The sequence below is a fragment of the Oryctolagus cuniculus genome, chromosome 19, assembly GCF_051225735.1.
Source record: "Oryctolagus cuniculus isolate XC-2025 breed Fujian yellow rabbit chromosome 19, ASM5122573v1, whole genome shotgun sequence".
NCBI lineage: Eukaryota > Metazoa > Chordata > Mammalia > Lagomorpha > Leporidae > Oryctolagus > Oryctolagus cuniculus.
The window spans coordinates 13632629-13645492 of NC_142885.1; the positions used below are offsets into that span (position 1 = coordinate 13632629).

Consider the following 12864-nt stretch of genomic DNA (forward strand, 5'->3'; position numbering starts at 1 on the left):
GGGCAGGGATGAACAACAGTGAAAGCAGCAGCCCCCTGTAAAACACCTAAGACCCCAGAGGTCAGGAAAATTCATTCTGACAAGGCGCTCAGGAAACGCGTCAAGGGATAAAGGGTTTCAGTACTGTCGCCTCGTAAGTGCGTGGAATTAATTATTATTGTTGTTTCATTATTTTCCATGTATTGGAGAGGCAGAGAGGCTAGTCAGACAGAACTCCCACCCACTGGCTCACTTCCCCAAATGCCCATTGGCCAACGCCCAAGCCAGGTCTCCCACATGGACGGCCAGGACTGCAGGCTCCTCCTTAGCAGGAAGCTGGGGTCAGGAGCTGCGCTGGGACTTGAACCCAAGTCTCGGATATGGGCTGCGAGATTGGTGGACAGCGCCAGGCCGCCCTCAATTAAAACCAAGCTCACAGCGGAGCCGGCGTGTCCACACTCGGCTGGAAGAGGCTCTTCGGGAACCTTGCTCCCCACCATCAGCCTCTCCTGCGGGTGTGGACGCGGCAGCGGCAGCGGCTTCTTACTCACTGCCGTCAGCAGTGACAGGGACATTATTAAAAGGGAAAACTCCCTCTCTCAGTGGCTCAGCCGGCTGTCATCCGCGTGTCACAGCTTCTCAGAAGACCTGTAAGGAGCCACCACGATGCTTACTGCGTGAGCTGTGGAAGGCAGGCACGGCAGGAGGGAGCGGGGGCGGGCAGCCAAGGCACCACGGGCCGGGTCCTCCATGTCTCTGGACTTCCTCCCAAGGGTGACACTGGCCACTGCACCTCCAGATGGTGCAGCAGATTGGGGGCGGGGGAGGTCACTGATCTGCTTCTTCCTGCATCCTACCCCCCACTCCCCGCCACGGGCTACAACTCCTGATGGGCAGGTGGCTCTCTGTGCTCCTGGGTTCCAGCCTCTGGCCCCTCCAGGCAAGCTGAGGAAGTCAGGTCCTGTCCCGAGGGAGGGACACGGCATCTGCGTGAAGCCGGAAGCCCCAGGGAACCTGCGGTGGCCCCCAATGGGACCCCTAGGCACACTCGCTGATGGCTGCCCCCACAGCTGAGGAAGTGGGCTGCTACAGAGGCGGCGGGGCGGGATCAGTTTCTGTGTCTTTTGAGACAGCAATGAAGAGTGGATACACAAAGGCCAAGTCTGGAGTGGGCCCTCTCCTCCCCCCCCCCAGGCCCCTCACTCAGCCCAACTCCTCTCTGGCTCAGGAGATGTGGGGGAGCAGAAAGGAGACCCAACATTAGGTGCTGGGGCAGACTGAAGACCCAGCTACGAGAGAGGGCCGTGCAGCTAAGGCTCAACACCTGCCGCTGACTCTCCATCCTGGAGGGGACCAAGGACATAGCTCAGCTTCCTTCCAAGGGAGGTACAACTGGCAAGGTTCTGAAGTTCAGGGCTGACTGCATGGGGTGGGAGGGTACAAGAAAGCCCCCTACCATGTGTGGGGGCTTCAAGAGGGAGAGGGGAAAATGTGATGATGAAAAAATCTTGTATGGGGGCTGGCACTATGGTGCACTGGGTTAAAGCCCTGGCCTGAAGTGCTGGCACCCCATATGGGTGCCGGTTCGAGCCCCAGCTGCTCATTTTCTGATCCAGCTCTCTGCTATGGCCTGGGAAAGCAGAAGAAGATGGCCCAAGTGCTTGGGCTCCTGCACCCGCATGGGAGACCAGGAAGAAGCGCCTGGCTCCTGGCTTCGGATCGGCACAGCTCCGGCCGTTGCAGCCAGTTGGACAGTGAACCATTGGATGGAAGACCTCTCTCTGTCTCTACCTCTCTCTGTAACTCTGTCTTTCAAATAAATAAAATAAATATTTTTTTAAAAATCCTCCATGAATTTAAAAAGATTTTGGCACCAAAAGGGATTTTTTTCCAAAAGGCATTTGTTCATTTCATTAATGGAAAGGCAGACAGGAAGACAGAGAGAGAGAGAGAGAGAGAGAGAGGGAGAGAGAGAGAGAGTGAGAGAGTTTTTCCAACTACTGCTTCACTCCCTGGAACAGACAAGGCTGAGCCAGGCAGAAGCCAAGAGTTCAGAATTCCATCTGGGTCTCCACATTGGGTGCCCAAACACTTGAGCCATCTTCTGCTGCCTTCCCAGGCCCATTAGCAGAGAGCTGGAAAGGAATCGGAGCAGCCGGGACTCGAACCAGCACTCACAAGAGATACTGGCTTCTCAGACGAGACGGTGGCTTAACCCACTGCACCACAACGCCGGCCCCAAACCTCTCCTTTAATTCCATTTTCAGCAAGCTCTCTCGAAGTCTCCTCAGTTCACTGCTTGTGTCCTCAGCCAGGCCCTGCCCTCCCACGTGAGTGAGCACAGTGGCCCGGTCACTCAATGGCTCTTTATGCCTGCATTATACAGTCCAAACCGACCTGGGATAGTAGGCCTGGCCCTGGGATACTGCACACCAGCCCAGCCCCCCCCCCAGCAGCCCCAGCCACGCCCCCCCCCCGCCCCCCGCCCGGCGCCTCTGATGGCCGGTTCTGAGCCCCATCTCTCTATCTGAGAGCATGCATTTTCTCTGCTTTGTTTCTACCAGGTGGTCTCACTCTCTGGCTCCCGCTGTCAGTGTGCTCTTGGTTAAATTGTTGCAACCCTCTCTCCCTGGTTAAGCATACTACATGCTGGCTTCAGCGCCAAGTCCTTCCATACTTGGTCCAGCACTCCTGGGTGAACTAGAATATGCCTGGGAAAATCGTCTCTCCCGGAGACCCCATGTCTCCACATGGCTGATACCTGTCATCTAGTCCACACCTCGCAGACAGGCAGGGCTCACAAATACGAGGGTCCTGCCGAAAGCCCGTAAGAAGATGCAACTAGAAGATCGATTTATTTGGGTGCAAAAGAATTTAGAAATCCATGCATATTTTTTTTTTCATGACAAGCATTCTCCATGAGCTCTGTGAAGACCCCTCAACATTCGTGAACAGCCAAGGCTTTCTGTAGTGGGGTGGGACAGCAGTAGAGCCAGGGGTATGTTCCAAGACCACCGCAGTGGCTGTGTGAAACGCAGACAGTGCCAGGCCTTATACACTGTGCACCATCTGATGGCCTATACAAACATACTTAGCACAAACCCTCCCACCCCATGCAGCCAGCCCTGAACTTCAGAACCTTGCCAGTTGTACCTCCCTTGGAAGGAAGCTGTTTGGGTCACAATAAGAAACTAACAGTAAAAATGAAATAGAACAATTATAACCATATTTTATAATAAAAATTATGTGAATGTAGTCTCTCCTGCTCTCTCTCTCTCTCTTTCAAAATGCTTTACTGACTGTGGGTAGCTCCAGCCCCAGGAAGTGGAGCCGTGGATATGGGGGTACTGCTGCACACAGGCTGCCGTTTCTCCTCCTAGCCCTCAAAGCCATCACTCAAAGGCATCATCAATATCATAGGAGGAGGGTGACGCAGGAGAAGGCAGAAGGAGAGAGAACTCCGCCTCAGACCAGCACATCCGACAGAGAGAGAGGTCACAAGTTCATCCAAACAGCCCCAGGAAATAGCGCAAACCTCCTCTAACCTCTTTTGAAATTGACATCACACAGCTCAGGCAGTTGGGGGTCCCATAGGGGAGATCTGGATTGAGTTTTCCAGCTCTTGGTTTCTGCCTGGCAGAGTTCTGGCTGTTGCCAGTGCTTGGGGAATGAACCAGCGAATAGGAGCAGCCTCTCTCTCTCTCTCTCTCTCTCTCTCTGCCTTTCAAATAAATTAACCAATTCAGAAAAGCAAACGCACATCATAAATAACAATGACCCTGATGACCTTGCCCTGCTGCGTCACCAGCTGCCCGGCCATTCCATCTAGAATCCTTGGCAGCTCGCAGCAAGAGGGTGCCAGCAATCGGGGTCTCCCCACTTGGGAGCTGTGTTCCCACAGCAGCCATGTACGAGCCCCGGGCTCCTGCTGCACCTGCTGGATCTCCATCTACCCCAACACCCAAAGACCCCATTGTACAGCTGAAAAGTAAAGGGACTTGTCCAAGGTCACAGAGGTACTAAGTGGCCCAGCCGGAACTCAAACCCAGTCTGCCTGATGCCCAAACCGACACCTTTCCTGCTGACACATTCCCAACAACTCGCAGGTTCTTTCTTCCCTGGACTTGGGTCTCATTGGTTCCTTCTTCCTGGTCTTCCTGGTGCCATCCTAACGACTCAGTCTATTCCTGTCCACAAAAGACATTCCTGATTCGGCAGCAAGCAAAGGTCAGGGGGGTCGGATTTCCTCAGCGACAGTAACACTGGCTGCCTCTCCCTCTACCTCTGGGCTGGCACGGTGGCAGCTGCCCCGGCTGGCAGGGTGCCTGTCACACGCACGCACACACACACACACACACACACACACAGTGGCCAACACAGATGGTGCCTGCATCTCAGGGCTGTCCAAGAAGGGGGTTCCCCCATTCCTCCAGGAAGGGCCAGCCGTGACCAGATGTCAAGGGCCTCCCTCCCACTCCCAGGCTGTGGCTCTGCTGACAGAACCTTCTAGGGCCCTGGGCCCCTGCCTGTCATGGAGTCACTGCCCTGCCTTCCTTCTGAGGCTCACCACACCGGCTGATTGCATTTGGTTTTGTAAAGGATTTATTAATTTATTTTTTTATTTGAAAGGCAGAGTGTCAGAGAGAGAGAGAGAGAGAGAGAGATCTTCTACCAAATGGCCACAACAGCCAAGGCTAGGCCAGCCCAAAGCTAACAGCCAGGAACTCCATCCAGGCTCCCACGGGGGTAGCAGGGGCCCAAGCACTTAAGCCACCATCTACTGCTTTCCCAGGCCTGTTAGCAGTGAGCTGGACTAGGAGCAGAGGAGCTGGGACTGGACTCAGCGCTGATTTTAAACCAGGCTGATTTTCATGTTAACACCGGCCCCTCGCCTCTCTCCCCTGACCTCCTGCCCACAGCACGTGTTGGCAGCATCCAGCAACCCAGCACCTGCCACCCCTCTCCGATCCCAGCACGCAGACGACAAAAACTGTGCATCTCGCCCGCTGCCCCTGTGCCAGTCCACTAGCCCTTGCCTGGGCAGTCAGGGTCACCTGGACTTGCTTTTCTGTGACTCAGCCTCCACCTCCATGTGCCTGTGTGGCCTTGGGGACAGGCCCGGGCTGGGTAATTTTGACTTCTCTCTGTTTCCACAAAGATTTTCAATTTCTTCAAGCAACTCTGCTTCTATTCAATATCCTTCTGAAATCTAAATTTGGAACCTAACCTGAGTCAATTGCATTTGCTCTTACGACAGAGCTGCCTGGGCTCACTGATGTGGCACCACTCCAAGTCACTGGGCAGGGGCTCTGAGAAGGCGCATGGTCACCAGCCGGGGCCTGAAGCTTGGTGGCTGGGGGCTGGGGGCTGGCCAGGGTGCAGGTGACGCTCTCCCTACCTGAACTCTCCCCCACCCAGCAGCAGGGTGCAGGGCTGCAGGACTTTGCCATGGCATCTGACCTCGGATCTGCCTTCCCCAGCTGTGTCACCCTGGATAAATCACACAGCATCTCTGTTTCGCACCTTTCTCATCTCTAAAATGAGGCAAATAAGTAAACTTCTTCAGACGGTGACAGAAAGCCAAAGCTGCGACCAGTGCTATGGCACAGCAGATAAAGCCGCCGCCTGCAGCACCAACATCCCATATGAGCATCGGTTCGAGTCCCGGGTGCTCCACTTCCAATCCAGCTCTCTGCTGTGGCCTGGGAAAGCAGTAGAAGATGGCCCAAGTCCTTGGGCCCCTGCACCCACGTGGGAGACCTGGAAGAAGCTCCTGGCTCCTGGCTTCGGATTGGCGCAGCTCTGACTGATGCAGCCAGTTGGGGAATGAACCAATGGATGGAAGACCTCTCTCTCTCTGCCTCTCCTTCTCTCTGTGTAACTCTAATTTTCAAATAAATAAATAAATCTTAAAAAGGAAAGAAAGAAAGCCAAAGCCCAGGTACAGAGTTCATATGGGGAATTCTAATGAGGCATGTGTCTCCAGGTCCATTTTCCTAACACCACCATTTTCAAAAAATTATGTTTTTCTTCTCTATATTTTTTTTTTTTGACAGGCAGAGTGGACAGTGAGAGAGAGAGACAGAAAGAAAGGTCTTCCTTTTGCCGTTGGTTCACCCTCCAATGGCCGCCACAGCCGGCGCGCTGCGGCCGGTGCACCGCTGCGCTGATCCGAAGGCAGGAGCCAGGTACTTCTCCTGGTCTCCCATGAGGGTGCAGGGCCCAAGTACTTGGGCCATCCTCCACTGCACTCCCTGGCCACAGCAGAGAGCTGGCCTGGAAGAGGGGCAACCGGGACAGGATCCGGCGCCCTGACCGGGACTAGAACCCAGTGTGCCGGCGCCGCAAGGCAGAGGATTAGCCTAGTGAGCCGCGGCGCCGGCTTTTCTCTCTATTTTTTAAGATCTTCCAATTTTTCTACAGGGAATATTAGTTCATTTTCTGCTACAAAAATATAAATCCTTATTCATGTTCTAAAATCACTCATTCAATGGAAACATACTGATACTTTGCAGGTTCCTAGGATGGCAGAGGCAAATGGCACTGGAAAGATGGTGGGGGCAGGATGGCACAGCTAAGATGGTAGAAGCAAGGTGGCTGAAGATGTGTGATGGCACAGGCGAGGCAGGGCAGAGGAGACGCTATTCTCACACTCAGTGTCCCCAGCTGAGTCAGTCTACCCCACTCCCCTTACCACATCCACCCAGTCCAATCCAGGCCTTGAGGCTACTTCCCCTGTGCTTCTCATTTACTGCCTAGCACTAACTCTCATCCAATTAATCAACCCAACAAACCTTAAGCACCCACATCAGGTCCACGGGGCACAGCAGATGCTGAAAGATGGAGGTGGTATTAAAAAGAAAAAGTCTGGGGCCAACGCTGTGGCGTAAAGCCGCTGCCTGCAGTGCTGGCATCCCATATGGGCATCGGTTTGAGTCCTGGCGTCTGCATTCCCAATCCAGCTCTCTGCTATGGCCTGGGAAAGCAGTAAAAGACAGCCCAAGTCCTTGGGTCCCTGCACCCACGTGGAAGACCTGGAAGAAGCTCCTGGCTCCTGGCTTCAGATTAGCACAGCTCCGGCCGATGCAGCCAATTGGGGAGTGAACCAGCAGATGGAAGACCTCTCTCACCCTCTCCTTTTCTCTCTGTGTGATTCTGACTTTCAAATAAAATAAATCTTTAAAAAAAAATCTAAGACACGGTACCAGTCCTTAGAAAGTCCATCATCCAGGTCGGGACTAAGAAGATGAACCCATGAAGGCACAAGACAGCAGGCCAGGGGTACCAAGGGCCACTGATAACAAAGCTTCAAGCAACTCAGCGCAGGAAGAGTACAGACCGTGTGGCCTGCCACTACCCCCACCCCCATGCAATGACTGTGAAAGGATGGACACCACGGAGAAGAGGACAGCAAAGCAGAACAACCAACATGTTCCAGGCAGGGGCTGACCTATGGAGGCTGAATATCCTAAGGCCAACGTGGGACATCTCAGCAAGATGACGAGCCTGGCTGAAGGAGGCAGAGGCCCTAGGCAACAGGAGGAACGCAGGAGATGCCCACTGGAGCTGGCTGGGCAGACGCGGGCTGCCAGCCTTCGATGATGCCTTGGGAGACAGGGCGCCCCTGGAAGACTGTGTGTGTGGACCGCTTGGGAGTGGTGCTCCCCACGCATAGCTGGAACCATCCTGTGCTCAGAGACAGGGTGGAATCATGACAGCCACAGGTTCTTAAATAAGGGCAGAGGCAGGGTGTCAGCTAGGGGCGGGCCCAGGGCAAAGCATGGGAGAGAGAGAAAAGGGCTCATTCATGTCATTGATTGACATGTCCGTGCTTTCTCCTGCATCCCACCACCTCCACCTTCTAAAGCAGCACGAAGGAAAACAAAATGCTAACAGCGACAACCTGCCACTGCCTTACAAAAGGCAAGACAGCAAGACCTTGACACCAAGTCTCAGCAAAGAACTCTGGGGAAGTCTGGGTCACCTCCCGGCCCTCTGTGGGCCACTCACGGACCACCCCAACAAGACCTGTACCATCATCGAGAGAGCCCTGAGGTTGGCTGTGCTCAACAGCCAGGTGGTGGAGCGCTCCAAGAATCTCTCCACTTGAACTTCGCGGGAGTGCACAAGATAGGTTTCAGAGACCCAAGCAACTCTTTTCTTTTTTTGACAGGCAGAGTGGACAGTGAGAGAGACAGAGAGAAAGGTCTTCCTTTGCCGTTGGTTCACCCTCCAATGGCTGCCACGGCCGGCGCGCTGCGGCCGGCGCACCGCACTGATCCGAAGGCAGGAGCCAGGTGCTTTTTCCTGGTCTCCCATGGGGTGCAGGGCCCAAGCACTTGGGCCATCCTCCACTCCACTCCCTGGCCACAGCAGAGAGCTGGCCTGGAAGAGGGGCAACCGGGACAGAATCCGGTTCCCCGACCGGGACTAGAACCCTGTGTGCCGGCGCCGCTAGGCGGAGGATTAGCCTGTTGAGCCGCGGCGCCGGCCCCAAGCAACTCTTAAAATGCCAGCTCCCACCCCCAGCTTCCTGCCGTACATTCAAGGCTCTGTTATAGATGAGGAATAACGAATGCCAAGGTCAAGGTTTCCTTCCCCTCCAATGGCAATGGATGGAGACGCAGGTGCAGAGCAGGAGGACACAGGACATCCAGGCCCCACCTCCCCAGGCACTGGGAGCCCCTCCTCCCTTCTGCAGCCTCCCCCGGAGCAGGCAGCCCAAATGCCAGAACAGATGGGACCTGTGTTAGCAAAAAAAAGCTCAGGCAAAGGACCATGCACTTGGGGGCGGGTGGGGTGGAGAGAGGGAGGGTCTCTCGGTTTCACAACTTCTCCCTGCTCTTTTCCTCCAGGCTTCATGTCATTACAAATTACCCTGAGCCGCCAAGAAGATAACATCTGCCTAGTCCCAGCTTGAATGCCTAGCCTGCCCAGGAAAAGCTCTCCACTGGGTCTTCCTGCCAGCTCTCCTCCTTTGAGGCTCCAAGTATAAAAAAAACTCAGCCTTCCCATGCCACAGCCCTCGACTCCAGCCGTCTGGGAATAGCTGCCGTGGCAGAAGGGCACAGAGAAGGAAGCTGGAGCCCTCCAGCCCATCGGAGGGAAGCTATGGGCTGCTCCGGAGTCGGGATCGGATGGGTTTCCTGCCTCGCTCTGCCTGATGCAGGCAGGTGGGGCATGGCTGCAGCCCCAAGCGTGCTACAGAAGCCAATTCTCAGGCTTTAGCCCACACGCCTGCTGAATCAGACTCCGGCCAGTGGGACCCAGAAATCGCTGTCTCTGAGCCGGCGCCATGGCTCACTAGGCTAATCCTCCACCTTGCAGCGCCGGCACACCGGGTTCTAGTCCCGGTCGGGGCACCGGATTCTGTCCCAGTTGCCCCTCTTCCAGGCCAGCTCTCTGCTGTGGCCCGGGAAGGCAGTGGAGGATGGCCCAAGTGCTTGGGCCCTGCACCCCATGGGAGACCAGGAGAAGCACGTGGCTCCCGGCTTCGGATCAGCGTGGTGTGCCCGCCGCAGCGCGCCGGCCGCGGCGGCCATTGGAGGGTGAACCAACAGTAAAGGAAGACCTTTCTCTCTGTCTCTCTCTTAGGGGTACATCCGGGGCAGGGATTTGTGCTTGGAACTCCTCTAGGAATGAATGGTGGGGTTTTGCTTCATTCTGGGCCTCCGTTTTCAGACACACGTGTGCACGACCTCCATGGGCCGTCCTGAGCCAGGCTACCCACTGCAAAGGCAAGTTCTAGGCATCCTCTGGATCCATGTCCAAGAACATTAAGAAAAACCACCATGCCCTTTGGGCGCTCGGAGATCCGACCACATCCTCCCTGGAAGCATCCAGAAGAAACCGCGCCGGAGAGTAAGAAGAGACCGGTCTGGTGTCATCTTTCTCTTTCCTTGTCCCTGCCATCTGCCACCGGGCTGGGATCTCATCTCAGTCTCACGGTTGTGCAGAGAACTGCCTGGGCCTCAAGGGCACACAGGCTGTTTGTGCAGCTCCACAGATTTCTTGTCTCAACACACCTGATCCTCCTGCTTGTTAGGAGGAGTCCAGATAAGTTGGTGCCTACCGGCAGAGAGAGGCGCAGAAGACAGCCAGGCCCGTAACGATGTGGACTCCAAATCCTACAGGGCCACTTCCTCAACCTCCCCTAGCTGTGTTTTCTCATTTCCCATATGGAGATGGGGGGGGGGACCCTCCCTCCCCGGGGAGGTGGGGGGACAGATGTGAATATTCAGTGAGAGTTATATATTCAGAGAGCTGCAGAGTCTGGTCCATGGCAGGGCTTCCTGCAGTTGCTAATATCTTCCTTAACACGACGGCAGGAGCTCAGGATGGGAAGAGGCAGTCTGTGACCAAGTGGTGCATCTGCCTGGGGTATCCTCACGAGCACCCTGGACAGCTGCCTGGCCTCAAGCTGGTAACATCCACTCTGACCTAGGGGACAGCGACTGTCCCATGATCATCAGTCACCACCCCCCGAAAAGCTGGGGCGCATGACAAACCTGCCTTTTCTCCCCAAAGCACTGGGAACAGTGGCCACTAACCGGATGCCACCCCTGGCTCTGTGATTCTGTAAACACCTGTTTCCCTCTGGGAGGTTAGGATGGTGGGTGCTTTGCAGCTCCAAAGGAGAAACCCGGGTGGTCAGACGGGAAGAGTCCTCCTTAAGAGTGCAGGTCTGTTGCGCCCTGCATAGGGAGGACACAGCCACCCCGCGGACTGCGGAAGCGCATTTGCTCCAGGACACGGGGCCTGTGCGAGCAGACATTTAAGCCGTCCGGTCTGCTCCCTCCCCAGCCGCTCGCCACCCCAAGCCGCGCTTAGAGAGCGGCTTCCTCCCTACACGTCGGAGCGCGCCTCTAGTCCTGCGCGCTCCGGCTGGACTTCCCGAGCCCGGCACGCGGGGATCCAGAGCCAACTCCACCGACCTTTCCAAGATAAAAACCAAACTTACAGCTGGGGCACGGAAAAGCAGCAGGTAGCTGATCTCTCCTGCAGCCCCCAGCCTCCTGCCCGAGCCGGGTTAGGGAGGGTCAGAGGGAACGCGCGCCAGCCAAGAGGCTCGCACTCCCGGGCAAAGCGCGCAGGGTCCCGGGGCTCACCCAGCGCCCAGGGCCGCCCGCGCCGAGCCCCGTGGGCGCCCGCCGCGCGTCCTTACCATTCAGCTGCCGGTAAACGATGTCCTCGAGCAGCGAGAGGCGCTTCAGGACGGCATCCTGGATGGGGCTGGCGCTGTGCGCGCTGAGGTTGGCCGCCTCGGCGCGCGGCCGGATCTCATGGAAGGCGTCTCCGTTGCGCACCGCGATGGGCCGGCACTTGGCCAGGAAGAGCACGAAGCCGGCCACGGCGATCAAGTTCAACACCAGCAACACTTTGACCCTTCTCAGTGAAGCCATCAAACAACCCGGCCGGTCCTCGCCCCGGACCCGCGGCCCCCGACCTCGCTCGTGGGCTCCGGCGAGGCGCGCGGGGCAGCCGGGGGCCGTGTGAGCCTCACACACCCGGTAGCCGGCGAGGCTCCCTCAGCCGCTGCCGGCCTCACAGCGCGGACGCTCGGGCAGCAAATGCGGCTGGGAGGACGGGGCGGTCGCAGGCAGAGCGCAGTCGCTCAAATCCAAGTCCCGGGTCTGCAGAAGAGCGCGCGATCCCTTGTAGGTAGGTGTCTCAGCGAAAGGCCGGGCCGGCGCGCCGAGGGGAGGTCTCTCCTTGGCGCCAGCTAGGGGTCCGCCTCTGGACCTCGGGCTGCAGGCGCCTCGGATCCCAAGTCTGCCCGGGAGCCGCGGCGAGAGCGGCGCGCAGGTGCCCGGCACAGAGCTCGCCGGCCGCCGGTAGCGGAGCGCGCCGCGCCTCGGGCCGCACAGCCACCACCCTCGCCCGCAGGCGGCCGTCGCGGGGCGCGGGGCTCTCTCTTCAGCCGAGGACCGGCTCCCCAGGGCGGGCGCCTTTGTTCCGCTCACCAGCCGGCTCCATCAACGCCGGGCAGAAGGAAAGCTCGCGCCGGGCGCCCGCATCCTCGCGGCTCCGCAGTCACGCTTAAGTCTCAATGACTCTCAAAGTGGAGACAGCACTCGGGCAGGGGCGGGCGCCAGGGAAAGGGGGGGGGGGGGAGGACCGAGCGCGACGTCCTCTCTCCGCCCGCGGCGCCGAAGGCCACCCCCAACCCCGCCGGCAAACTCACCAGCGCGCACAGAGCCGCCGGCTCCCGGACGCCTTCCAAGTCCCAACACCCTGCGGGGAGCCCCCCGGGGCCTGGCGCGTCCGGAGGCAGGCGCGCGGACCTCAAAAGTCACAGCAGTTCTTTTTTCCCCTCCTTGCCGGAACGTCGCGCGGAGCGCGGCGGCCAGGGACGCGCGCCGGCGCACCCTCCGCCGGCCAACGCGGGCCGCGCCGCTCGTCCCGCGCGCCCCAGGACGCCGAACGCCGTCTCCCAATTGGCGGACGCAGTGACACCGCCGCTGCGGCAGCGAGCGCCCGCACAGCCCCGGGGCCGGGGAGCCCGGAGGGGACGCGCAGGTGGCGGCGGAGGGCGGGGCGCGGCTCCGAGGGGAGCGGCTGCGGCGCCAGCTCCTCCTCCTCCTCCTCCTCCGCTGTCGCCGCCCGGGCCACCCTCTCCCCGCGAGCCTGTCGGCCGCCGCCGCCGCCCGCAGGCTGCCGGGCGCACAGCTCTGCCCGGCTCTCCGGCTCGTGTGCGCGCACCGGAACGTTGGGGCGCGCTGGGAGCGGGGCGCGCGCGGGGCCGGGGGCCGTCAAGTCATTCCGGCTGCGGCGGGCGCTGGAGGGGCGCGCCGGCGCTCAGCACTCCCCGGGCGGGCGGGTCGCTTCCATCCCGGCTGGCGATGAAGACGTCCCTTTTCTGTGTGCTCGCAGCTCCGCGCTGCG

The 12864-nt window shown here is 58.4% G+C and overlaps 1 protein-coding gene across 2 annotated transcripts in view; it reads right to left on the minus strand.

Annotated features, from left to right (window-relative positions):
* The window catches only part of GALNT17 (polypeptide N-acetylgalactosaminyltransferase 17), a 500518-nt gene extending 488475 nt beyond the window's left edge, over positions 1-12043 (minus strand). For both annotated transcript variants that reach the window (XM_008257969.4, XM_089320671.1), the window contains exon 1: positions 11144-12043. In XM_008257969.4, coding sequence (XP_008256191.1) covers positions 11144-11381 — 238 coding nt within the window. In that variant the 5' untranslated portion in view covers positions 11382-12043. The remainder of the gene's footprint in view (positions 1-11143) is intronic.
* Positions 12044-12864: the final 821 nt, after the last annotated feature.